We start from the raw sequence: 13,360 nt of genomic DNA, 5'->3' as shown, positions 1-13,360 counted from the left end.
TCCGACATCGGAACCTTTTCTATGGCTCCTCTCGCCAGCAAGGATTTTACTTCTAGTTCCATTACCCGAACCCGCTGTGGCACCACTGCAGTCCATGTCACCCCATTGAATTTTGGAGGGGGGTGATCGAACTGCAGTCTGTACCCTGTCTCTACAGTACGCAGGACCCATTTTGATATATTCGGAAGGCATTTCCATGCGCCGAGATAATCTACTAAGGGAATCAGCCTCTCGAGGCTGACCTCGGGTGTTATTTGAATCTCGTCCCCAGCCCCCTGAAGCGGAGCCCCGGCAGGGAACAGCTGGAGTCGATATTCGGTGTGTGGGGACAAGCGCTGTTCCGTCGCAGGTCTTTTTTGAGGCGACTGGGACAGCACCTGTCCCAGGGAAAACGATGTGGCCCGAAGCGTCAGTGACGGCGGGATTACCACATCATTTTCCCCCGAGCGCCGCGCGGAGAACAACCTCGGTTGCATCCGCGCGGGGGGGACCGCTCTTAAAGGTCCAGCCGATGCTAGGACCTTTTTGCAGCAGCCTTCTTAGCCAGAATGACGTTCCTCAGATCGCCCTTCGGCCTCGAAGGCTGCTGCTGCTGTTGTTGAGAGCGCCGCCTTTGTTGCCAAGCTCCCGGAGGAGGGGCTCGAAAAGCGACGCTCTCCTTCTGCACCTGCCTGTGCGAGGAGCTAGTGGACGGCTGAGGCTGCCCGCTTTGGGCAGCCTTCCCCTTAGAGCGACGAGGGAGAAACTGCCGAAAAGCTGCCGACTGTTTTTTCGCCTCCTGAAATCTGTCGACGACATTATTAACGGCGTCGCCGAACAGACCAGAAGGCGAAATCGGGGCATCAAGGAGAAAGGTTTTATCCCTCTCCTTCATCACCGATAAATTCAACCATAAGTGTCTCTCCACAGTCACCATAGATGCCATGGAGCGGCCGATGGCACGGGCCGTCTCCTTGGTGATGCGGAGAGACAGGTCAGCAGCTTTACGGAGCTCTAAAATGTCTTCAGGGGAGGGACCCTCTCCCTCATCTAGCTCTTTGAGGAGGTCGGCCTGGTATGCCTGCAAAATAGATAGTGTATGCAGGGAACTACCAGCCCGCCCAGCCGCCATATATGCCCTGCCCACCAATGCAGATGTATCACGGCATGGCTTGGTGGGCAGTGCCGGGGCTTTAAGGGACGATGCCGATTCGGGCGAAAGATAGCTCGCGAGAGTATCTTCCACCCGCGGCATCGTCCCATAACCAGCCTCGCGCGCCCCCAGTACGTTAGAATAATCCAGTACGGGGGGGTTGGAAACACGCGCTGAATAAGGCTTATTCCAGGACCTGCTCAACTCGTTGTGCAGGTCCGGGAAAAATGGTAAGCCCCGGCGAGGTGTTGGAGCCCGGCGAGAGAGAAAGCGGTCATCCAGCCTGCTGGGTGGCTGGATCTCCTGCCTCTCTTGTGGCCATTCAATATTTAATGTGGCCACAGCATGGGTCAACACCTCCACTAACTCCTCATTGACGGGTGGATGAAGTGGCGACAATATATCTTCATCCCCCGCCTCGGTGTCGAACTCATCTGGCTCCTCAGAACCAGAGAGCACGAGCATCGGACCGCCCACCCCGGGGGAAGAAGCCGCAGCGCGGGCTTCCACATGGGGAGGACGGTCATCTGATGATTGAGAAAGTGCCTCGGCAGTCTCAATCTCCGCTGACAAATCCAGTTGTGAACCCCATGATCTGAGACGCCGAGCCGCCTCAGCGATTGCGGGTCCCGAACCACGGGGTTCACCGCCGTCATTAAAAACGGCCAGCCGCGAGCGAAGCACCTTCAGTGTGAGCTTCTCACAATGCTCACAAGCGGCTCCCTCGAGAGCCGCTGTGGCATGCTGCACACCCAAACATAGAACACAAAGCGAGTGTGTGTCCGTGCCTGACATAAATCGAGGACACGGAGGCACACACCGCCTGAACTCAGTGCTCTTAGTCGCCATTTGTACTCTATATATATTTATTTTACTTTACTAGAAAGACGTACAACAGTAAATAGACAGGACAATATACACAGAGCGTTACTGCTGAAGAGCGATAACTGACGCTACTATGCGCCGGACATCCCTTTATAGCTTCCGGTGATGCCGTCACATCTACGTGATGACGTTGCACCAATCAGGATTGGACAGGTTTCATTCATACTTCAGATGCGGTTATGCTTAGGGAGCATCCCAATTCGTCGTTTCGACGCAGTGCGAAGTTCCCTCGATATAGGGAACTGTCATGAATACACTTTAAAGTGTCATAAAATAACACTGAATGATTTAAATAACACTTTAAGAGTTAGGGAGCAACACATGTTTAGTAGGGCTGGGATAAACAATTATTTTTTAAACGATTAATCTAGCGATTATTTTTTCGATGCATCGATTAATCTAGCGATTATTTTTTCCTGTCCGATTCGGTTACGATTCGATTCGATTATCGATTATCTCCCCATGAATTGCTTAATAGCAATTTATACATGTTGATTTAATTATCTGAATGAAAAAGACGAATTCCTTAACATTGCAATATATGTTTATTGCTCTTAAAATTCCAAAGTAAGACTATACAAGAGCAATGCATTCAATAAAACCTTGAAAACAAAGTACACACACACTCACACACACACACACACACAAATAAATAAGTATAAACCAACAACAAAGAAACACAATATACGATTTTTCTATGTATGCAACTCAGCCTACAGGCTATGCCCATCGATTAAATATCAACAAGTTGGTTAATCAAATCCGGGGACACATTGCAAGCGTGAGTGTCTCGGCTGCGTGGCGTGTCCGTTTTTGTTTCGGTTCCCATGTTAACAGGTTGGAATTTGCACACTGCCTGTGACGCGCGGAAAACGCATGCATGCTAGAAATAGAAGAGCGCCTATTTTTCCCGCATGTTGGAAGCGAGCTCCAGGCAAAATAGAATAGGAAAAGATGTTTATATGCCATTTTGACACGAATACATATTATTAAATGACATTTTCATGTTTGAAAGTCTGTAGGTTTACATAAATGCAGATATAGGCCTAATTGTAATAATAAAAAACGACATTTATCGATTTTGAAATATTGCAACTGTCAATACAGAATGAAATATTCTGTAGCCTATTTTGCCGTCAATACCATATATGTGGCTACTGCAGACATTGTCTGGGCTGTATCAGTAGGCTATTTATGTTTAACATTAGGAATAGGGCTTCCCTCCGCATCAATAGCAGCAGCAGCGCCGCGTCAGAAACGCTTCTAGTGTCCAAAGGCAGAGAAAACGCCACACAGCCGCCCCGTGGCTGACCCGCAACAGAAACGGCACGCGCATCCGCGGCATGACAGTGAAAAAAGTTACATGTAGAGTGCATTACGGGCGCCAATATTCCGTTTAAAACCGGAATAGTCCTGGGATGAAACTGCTCACTTAGAGGATGGATACCCTCGGTCACATCAGCGCGATTAGACAGTGAACATTTTAAATTTTAAACAGCTTATTATGTAGGTAACGTAGCCAATGTGTCCGATGCTTTCACTTGATGCTAAAGTTTGTTTTTGTGATTAAAATACATAAAATATTACCAACACATCTGTCTTCCTGTGTGCAGAAATTTGTTTATGTAGCCGTGACAACAAAACGCGTGCACGCACGGAGCAAGCTCTTTTAACACAGTCGCGCATGCCTGTGTTAAGAGCGCTAGTTGCTCCGTGCATGCGGCGCACCAACCCCATAGACTGTGGCCAACCTGCAAGCCTTGCACTTCTGAAAGTCTGAGGAGCCACTCGTGTTGCTACCATAGATATACATAATAAATAATATAGTTAATTACATAATATACTTTATTATGTATATCTATGGTTGCTACTACTCTCCGGCGCCGCCATCTTTATTTTGAGTCTGACGAATCGACGCGCATATTTTGCGTCGACGTATTTTTTGCGTTTGTTACCCGCATCAGGCCTGGAAAGCCTGAATGGGTAAGTTAAATGAGTCACTGTAGAAAAATAAGAGAAACGCTGTGAGACAGTAGTACTGGCTGCAAGCTCTGGCAAAGTTTTATTAACTCTCTTTTGTTTTCTTCTTAGTTTTCAATGTATTAACAGCATTAACTTTACAGAACAACAATTACTGTTTTCTCTGTGACACAACACATTCCAATAATGCGAATTGCATTTCAATAAATGACTTTTTTCAGAAATTATTTTTGTCTGCAGTTCTGTAACACATTAGAATCAAACAATGCATTCACCTGCTAACATTTTTCACATTTTCACATCATCATAAATATTAATTACATTTGCAGAAATTAATCTAGATTTGGCTTCACAAACCACGTTTTACATGCAAGTCGCCATGTTGGATGTCATGTTGCTCTAATTCACGCATACCCACGCTGCCATTGTGGCTCAAGATAACTTCAGAAACAAATGTACATTTAACTCACATAAACTTTCTAATCCAATTACCATCCACATATAAAGCACTTTAGAAACATTTATCAACTCTTTTCACATGAGTATTTTCTCTCAATTCACTGCAACGTCACATATTTGTCACTCGTGTATAATCTGATATATGACTCATTACTACTGAATGCGTTCTAATAAAACGAACCGTCTTTCTCAGCAACTCATCAAAAATAACAGTGTTTAACATCAGTTTCAACCAGTTTTACATTGTTTTTGCTCACCTGTAGAAAAATAAGAGAAACGCTGTGAGACAGTAGTACTGGCTGCAAGCTCTGGCAAAGTTTTATTAACTCTGACGCACCCGGTGCAATACCTTAATTCAACAGCGTTAAACGCCCTCTACAGGAGACAATAATAACAGCAACATTTTCTTTACCATAAAAAGAAGGTAACAATGAATTTAACCATCAATAAATTAATGCTCATATATTTTTGAACCATACCAAATTTTAAGGGGGGGGGGGTCCTTTTTCTCTCTCCTTTGCTTTAACATACATGCATATATCTTTCAACCTACTACATGTTGTCCCAGCCCTAATGTTTAGTGTAAAAAATACTCTTAATGGTGTTATGAAACAACACTCTAGGTGTTAAATTTTTAACAGTATTATGGAGTTAAAATATTAACACTATCCAAAGTGTTATTTTAACTCTAAACTGGTGAGAATTATATAAACCCTGGAAAAGTGTTAAATTTAACACTATGGAAGTTGAAATAACACTGACATTTTTGCTGTGAAGCACACAGTAAACACCAGTTTGTTGCTGGAGTGACATGCACGTTCCTCATGCCTGCACAGTGATTGAGTCGCTGTGCCGCTGCTCACCGCTCATGGCCAAACATTCACTGCTAAAATGCGCGACGAAGAGGATCCGAAGAGGGGGGAACAAAAGGTTTCATAACAGAAATCATCTTTTTTTGGGACAATTTCGTCTACATAAAGGGGGATGTTGAACAAAAAGAGGTACTTTGCATGGAGTGTCTTGTGGCCACAAAACAAGAAAACACCACCAATTTGTCTGATCACTTAAAACGGCACCACAAAGATCTTTACGACAAATACAAAGCAGGGCTCGACAATAACGCTTGTCCGGGAGAGGTGGGTGTTTTGAAGGGACAAGTGAAAGAGAATTTAGCTTGACTTAAGGACAAGAGCCGGATTAAAACAAAAAATAACTAGCGAATCACCAAAATGCAAGAATGATCGTGCATTAATTTAGTGTAAGTGGCGATCAGTGTTGCCACAGTGACTTTGAAAAAGTAATCTGATTACTGATTACTCCTTTAACAAGTAACTTAGTTACTTTACAGATTACTTGATTTTAAAAGTAACTAAGTTAGATTACAAGTTACTTTATTAGTTACATTCAGCAGTTGCCACCTCAACATAGAAATGACAACCGTTTTTGGCAACACACTTTATTGGAAGTGCATTTTTAACAGCTACGTCAACAATGTATCCTGACTAAAGCCCTGCATTTATTCCTGAGCCTGACGGCCCCGACTTTTTTACGCCCCTTTTTTTAGGCTTCTCCATCGTTTTATATTTATTTTAATAATTAAAAGGAACAATGAGATGGGCTGTGCTGTTGGAAACAACATGAGACCATGATAGCTTACGCCACTGTCTCGCGCAGGGTCCGTTTCTTCAGTGCAGCTGCTAGAGTTATGGCCTTTTTACAACTGGTTCATTCATTCATTTTCTCTGACCAGGTCTATCTGATTGCGAAATGACCAGGAGTAGGCCTAAATGCCTTCCGAGAGTCTTTCGAGACGTATTTAATTCCGATCACTCAAACAAACCAATTCAGAAGGTGCATGAAAGCATTTCAGACGAAACCGGACAAATGTAAATGTATCTGGTTGTTTAAACCACAAGTGTAAATTTTAGTCCTGGCAAATAATTAAAAAATAAATGTGTGAGAGCGTGTTATGTTGTAGTCAGATAGATATGATGGTGCTACTGCAACATCGCTGCAAATGAGTAAAGCAAGCCAACGCATATGGCCGTAAATGAAACTTTAAAATAAGTCACACAAAACACAATCATCTTCAATATAAATTAATGAGACTAATGATCTTACCACCAGTGCTTCGTCACTCTCTCTCTCTCTCTCTCTCTCTCTCTCTCTCTCTCTCTCTCTCTCTCTCTCTCTCTCTCTCTCTCTCTCTCTCTCTCTCTCTCATATTGCGATCTTTGAATTTGAAATGAGCTGTTGAATAAAATGCTGGAATCTTTTGCTTTGATGTGAACTCCGTTAAATGAGCATAGGCTATACCGCGGGAATTGAAGATCGGATTTATATTAATTTAGCTGAAGTCTAAGGTAGGCTATAAAACAACCTGCATGTTCTTTTTTAGATTGTGTAGCCCGTTTCGGGTTTTTTGAGCGCCGTTGCGAGCAGAAGGCTAATCTATCAGCCTGCCTCAGCTCGTCAGAAATGCCTTAGTGGTGGTATAATAACTAGCCTACTTTGTTTTTAATGTCAAAGTAGTTATATTTCGTTTAGTTTCTTTATTAAGTTCATTTAGAAAAATGTTTAGAGCAATTTTTTGTTTGTTAAATTAAAGTTTTAATTTTTTTATGTGACGACCCAGTGAGTAAACCGCATGTTTAATAGCCTAGTCTCTCAAACCAACTCTTGAATTGTCTTGCCTATATAAACTTTATTTTAACAAGCAAAAAATTGCTCTAAACGAAATATAACTACTTTGACATTAAAAACAAAACTGAACTATTTTAATGGCTGCAACAATGTAAAAAAATAAAATACATAAATAAATAAAAAAACACGGGCTCCAGCCGGACTCGGGCTGAGAATTTTGATAAGCTGTCGGTTTTTACAAAGGAAAATGACTAAAATAGTAACTCACAGTGACTTGGATAAGTAACTTTAATCTGATTACTGGTTTGGAAATAGTAACGCGTTAGATTACTCCTTACTGGAAAAAAGTAGTCATTTAGTAGTCGATTGTGGATAATATATAATGAACTGACGATAATAAGGGTCGCGCTGTTGACGCACATGCAGCCTTTGAGGAGAAATTACAACACTTGAGTGTTTTCCTGAATACCATCACGACTGTGATGCTGATTTCATATGACAGCTCCATAAACAACTAATTAACATTCACTTAGTCACTTACATTTTAGATGCAATATTTAGTGTTTTTGTTCTATTTCAGCAGGGAAAATCGTTTACAGCAGACCCGTAACACGTCTCACTCATAGCAACAAGCGTGAACGATTCAGTGTTTGAATGAATCGTTTGAATGAACGACTCAGTGACTCACTCATTATGACGGTCACCTGCTGCCACCTACTGGAGGTTTAGTTTCATGTTTACACATACTTTCCAACATTTATTTTTGTCACTTGTAATGAAGCTTGCTTATTAGTGAAATTATTAATATCACGGAACGGTAATTATTGACTTTAGCCTGGATTGATGGCTCTCAATATCACAATATATATATCGTTGGGGAAAAAAATATCGCAATGTAATTTTTTTCCAATATCCTGCAGACCTAGTTTGCATGCTTTTATTAATTAGATTTTACAGTCTAGTGATAGCAAGCTACGTTTGAAAGCATGAGATCTCTACAGATGTCTGCAGAGACGAGACGAGAGACGGCGTTACACTACCTCATGTCTCAAAGCACATTACATTACAGTAATAATCAGGGTTGGGCAAGTTACTTCCAAACTGAACTTCAGAGCATTTTACATCCAGAAGAAGCCGATATGATGTAGAATAATAACTGTGTGCTATCCAGGCTAACAATATAGCAGATAATTGAGAAAGTGAAGGATCAAGACAATGAAAGAAAGGATGACAGACAGAATCTAAGTCTGTTATAAGTATGGTAGAGGTAAAGTGATGATCTGACTATATCTGGGAATAGTTTGGGTCTGTTCATATTAGACACAACAGAACTTTATAAACTCTAATGCCATGACAAGATGCACATTTGTTCTTTTCTTATTGTTGTCATTATTTTATTCTCTTTGAATTCAAGAGGTTCACAATATAAAACTGTCACGCACAAAGTGTGGATGATGAACATAGCTTATGCTTTCTCTGGAAGTCTAAAGTTTAAGTGGAGGACAGCGCTCAGCCTCAGTCATTTTAGTCCAAAGAAATGAACACGGCCACAAGTCTTCTGACTTCTGGAGGGTCAAGTGGCATGATGGCAGAGCGAGAGAAATTTAGTTTCTGCTGCTTTGGCTTATCACTCTCATCTTTTTCTCTCCCTCGTGTTTTTTTCTTGTTGTTTGGCGGGCAATAATAGAAAAAATCAGCTGCATAATTTGGTTTTTAATTTGGTTGGTCTTAATAAAAATAATGAACAAACTGACTCATGAATCTGTTTCTGTTCTTAAAGTGAGCACAGGACTCGTCTTAGTCGATCAGGGGAAGGAGTGGAGAGACGCTCAGAGTCACTGCAGACAGAATCACATTGATCTGGTCAGTGTGAGGAACCAGAATGAGAGTCAACAGATTCAGAAGTTCATCACTGATCGTAACTTATCTGGATCAAGTGTCTGGATCGGTCTGTTCAGAGACTCATGGCAGTGGTCAGATCAGAGTGACTCCTCATTCAGATACTGGCATTCTAATCAACCTAATAATGGTGGAGGTGTTGAAAACTGTGCTGTGATTAGACCGAATCCTCAGGGACAATGGCATGACTACTCTTGCACCATCCCATATCCTTTTGTGTGTCATGAAGGTGAGCAGATCCTCTCAAACACACACAATCCATCCATCACCTCCAGATATCTTAAAGTTCACGCTACATGTCTGACATGACAGATTCCTCCACAGTGTGTGTTCTGCGTGTGGTTTTTGATCAGTCTCTCTCTAGTTTTTGCTTGTGGTTTGTTCTGTGTCCAGATAAACTGATTCTGATCAAAGAGAACCGGACGTGGTCTGAAGCTCTGAGATACTGCAGAGAGAATCATGTGGATCTGGTCTCGGTTCATTCAGACGAGATACAGCGTCGTGTGATGAATGTGGTTAAAGCGGCGTCTACTGATGCGGTGTGGTTGGGTTTACGTCACTCCTGCACTGTGGGACTCTGGTTCTGGGTGAGCGGAGAGACTCTGTGCTATCAGAACTGGGAGAAAGATGATTCACATCAATGTGAGTCTGGAGTGAGATCTGGAGCAGTTCAGTCTGGAGGACATCAGCGCTGGATCAGCCTTCCTGAGACCAACACACTCTACTTCATCTGCACAAATGAGTGAAAGATATGTTTGTGTTCTTTCATGACTGGCGTATCTTTTTTTAACTGGAAAACACTTTGGTAACACTTTACAATACGGGTTCACTAATATACATTAATTCATGTTTAACTAATGCACAGATAATCATGAGTTAATGTATTACTAATGATGAACTAACACATTCATTAATGATTACTGCATCAGACACTAATGAAGATTATACATCATTAATAGATTAAGAAATCATTAAATTGTTATTAGTTAAATGTGTCGTAATGTATTAATTCCTTAATAACATATTATATTAACTAATAATGTAAATGAATGTGTTAATTACCACAACGGGTCAAAGCCATGCATTTCAGCTTCAGTCGTCTGCTTTAATTAATCATTATGTGGCATTCCGACGGGAGGGGTTACAGATTTATTTCAGCGACTACGCCACCCTGGAAATTCGCCAGGGACAATACCAAGTAAATTCTCTTTGGTTAAGACACCACAGGTTCGTTATCTATATGGGTGAAGAGACGCAGGTCGCATGTATGAAAAATTACTACTTTATTGTATCAATATTGAATAAAAGACAACTTCAGAGCAGGAGTCGCAAATCTGCATTCGACACATACACACACACACAATACAAATAATACAAAATGACCAGAAGCGGAGGTATCTGGAGGGTTGGGCCCACTGTCCAATTTAGAACGTTCCCGTGATACAATACACGCCCATACCACACGTGAAGATTGGATACAAGAAAACACACAGCACTAAGTGTGAACACCACACTATGGCAGTAGGACGTCACCCTCCAGAAACTCTCAGCTCCTGTAACAAAACAAAAACACAAAGAAAGAATCTGAACAGACACCAAAAATAACAACACAAAATGAAACATTAACAATTGAAAATATCCCTAAATTACTTTAAAGACAAATTCACACTTAACATTCACTCGGACTTCTGGCAGTCCAGTTACAATGTCAGAGTGAGGTGACATGCGTTGACTGAATGCACACAGTACTGATACCACTAGAATCAAACAGATGGCAGTCGGCGGAGACAGAACGGCCAGCAAGACCGCTCAGACCTCAAAGGCGATAATCTCAGAAACAGTTACTATTAAGAAGATAAAACTGAACAGCACAGAAATGAAACTGTGGTAACAGCAGACATTCAGGAAAACCGAGTGGCAATAAAACAGTCGGACTTGTAATAGCAACAAAACAGCAGCGCGAGCTCAAACGCGTTTCACGCAGGAGATCGTCACCCCAGCATCATCTATGCCGAGCGTCCGTGAAGGAACGGATTCTCCTGCTAAAACAACAATTGGTTAGCTCACTAAATTGAAACGTTAGTCAAAAAGGTTTAACCATACATACCGAGTGATTGTCACGGAAATGCATAGCTGTACAATTACTCACAGCACGAATCACCGCGGCTCATGTTTACATTAAAACCACTGGAATTGAATGAACGAAAGTTACCACAAACAACATATTAACATGGACAAACAATAGCATTTAGCTTACCTGCACATAACAAAAGCCTGCACGCACACGTCACCACAGGGCTGCAGACCAAACATTCCCTCATTGAATGGTGGCACGCCCTCGCCCTGGGGGCGGAGCTTTAAATGACGCACCCTCAGGTAGGACCCAGGGTTTTAAATAGACAGGTCTCAAATGCTGATAGGCCATCACTAAATACAGGGGAGGGAACTTACTCACCCTGCTACAATTAGCTGATGATTTATAAAGGTATCATTATGTTCTGACTTTACTTGTTGGGGCACATGACTATTAACTAATTGATTAAGTAATATGTAATTATGGTTATGGGTTTTGAATTAATTCTGAATTAGTTAAAGTGTTACCAAAACTTTTTTGTACAGTTTTTATCAGATAATCTGCTTGTATCTTTTAAAATAAATTAATTTCTGAAATGTAAGAGTATAAAATACTAATGTGCACTATATATGTTTTAAAGACTGCATGATATCAAGTGAGTTTTCATCTGTGGCTTTTAGAAACATTTACAGTTAAAACACAGTCATTATCACAGGGAGAGTCTGGCTGCATTGTTCCCTTTTACTCATTCTGCTAGAAGGTAATGCCAAAAAAACTAAAACAAACTGTTCTCTCTTTTATAATCTCCAACAAAAAAGTCCCAATAATGAAAGTCCATGAATAGGCTCAAAGTGTGTACCAATAAAACAGCTCAAAAGTCTAACACACCATGACTGATGTGAAGATTGATTTTCAGAGATCATTTTTGGACCGATGCTCTGGGGACCGATGCTCTTCGTACGTCGCTAACTCAGTTAGCTGGATTTGATTGTTGACGATGATCTCGGATTGTTTGGTTCTTCGACGCTCATCCTGGACTTGCTTTCATAGCAACAGGTCCGTTAGCTTAAACCTGCTCGAGAGCTTATTTCATATAAACAGGATTAGATCGCATGATCATTTTAAATAATACTAAATATAAAAGTTTATTTGAAAATAATATCTTAATGTTGTGTAAAATTGGTGTATAATACTATAGACACAGTCACTTGGTTGAGAGATTTATTTGTGAATTGTGATGGAATAATTACTTTATAGATGTATTGGAGGTTTACTCACATTGTGCAGTTAATGTTGTTATTTTGTGTTTTTTTTTATTGCCAGAAAAAAAACATGTAAAATACAGCAAAGAAAATATATTAATACACATATACAACAAAATAAAATACAAATAAATAAAAAAGAACAATGAAACAAAAAAATGCCAGAGTACAAACCTTGGTAGATTAATAATAATAAAAAAAAAGTTCTTTTTTTTTTTTTCAAATAAAGTCTTTCTTGCTTTTTTATTTACAATATTCTTTAAACTGGTGCAATAGTCTTTAATCTCCTGAAGAAAATGAATAAAATGTGGCTTGGATCCTGACCATTTCTTCTTGTGTATATGAAATGTTCCCAAAATAATAAAAAGTTGTAAACTAAATGTGAAAATATTATCTCGTTCATTGGAATAATGTATATCAAAATTATCTAATTTAAATATAACATTTGTTTTTCTCCTAATTACATTTTCAATGTCCACCCAAAAAGATCTTTCTAATAAAACCGGGGCGGCAGTGGCTCAGTGGTTCATGTAGGTTGTCTACAAACCAGAAGGTTGGTGGTTCGATCCCCGGTTCCACCTGACCAAGTGTCGAAGTGTCCATGAGCAAGACACCTAACCCCAGCTGCTCCCGACGAGCTGGATGGCGCCTTACATGGCTGACATCGCCGTCGGTGTATGAATGGGTGAATGTGAGGCAAAAATGTAAAGCGCTTTGGATAAAAGCGCTATATAAATGCAGTCCAGTCCAAAACCTCTCTAATAGTTTTTATCTGGATATATACCATGTAACATTTTAAATGTAACTTATTTTACTTTATTATTTAAGCAGTATGCTTCACAAACACACCAAGCTTTATTCCAGTTTATATTCCTAAATACACCGTTCCACAATAAACTTTATGAGTAGCTGTTTCAGCTGTTATCAGGGGCGGAGCCAGACGATGTAAACATTCGGGGCTTAGCCCAAACCTAGGGGGGTCCGGGGGTATACTCCCCCGGGGAGATTTTTTTCCATTTACATCAG

At 40.9% G+C, this 13,360-nt stretch overlaps 1 protein-coding gene across 1 annotated transcript in view; it reads left to right on the top strand.

Annotated features, from left to right (window-relative positions):
* The window catches only part of LOC137088438 (C-type mannose receptor 2-like), a 34,325-nt gene extending 24,219 nt beyond the window's left edge, over positions 1–10,106 (top strand). The window contains exons 3-4 of the mRNA XM_067452113.1: positions 8,880–9,227; positions 9,392–10,106. Coding sequence (XP_067308214.1) covers positions 8,880–9,227; positions 9,392–9,744 — 701 coding nt within the window. The 3' untranslated portion in view covers positions 9,745–10,106. The remainder of the gene's footprint in view (positions 1–8,879; positions 9,228–9,391) is intronic.
* Positions 10,107–13,360: the final 3,254 nt, after the last annotated feature.

The sequence above is a fragment of the Pseudorasbora parva genome, chromosome 1 (assembly GCF_024679245.1).
Source record: "Pseudorasbora parva isolate DD20220531a chromosome 1, ASM2467924v1, whole genome shotgun sequence".
In the NCBI taxonomy this organism is placed as follows: domain Eukaryota; kingdom Metazoa; phylum Chordata; class Actinopteri; order Cypriniformes; family Gobionidae; genus Pseudorasbora; species Pseudorasbora parva.
Note: the sequence above shows the minus strand (reverse complement) of the source record. Positions and strands in the feature narration are given on the sequence as shown.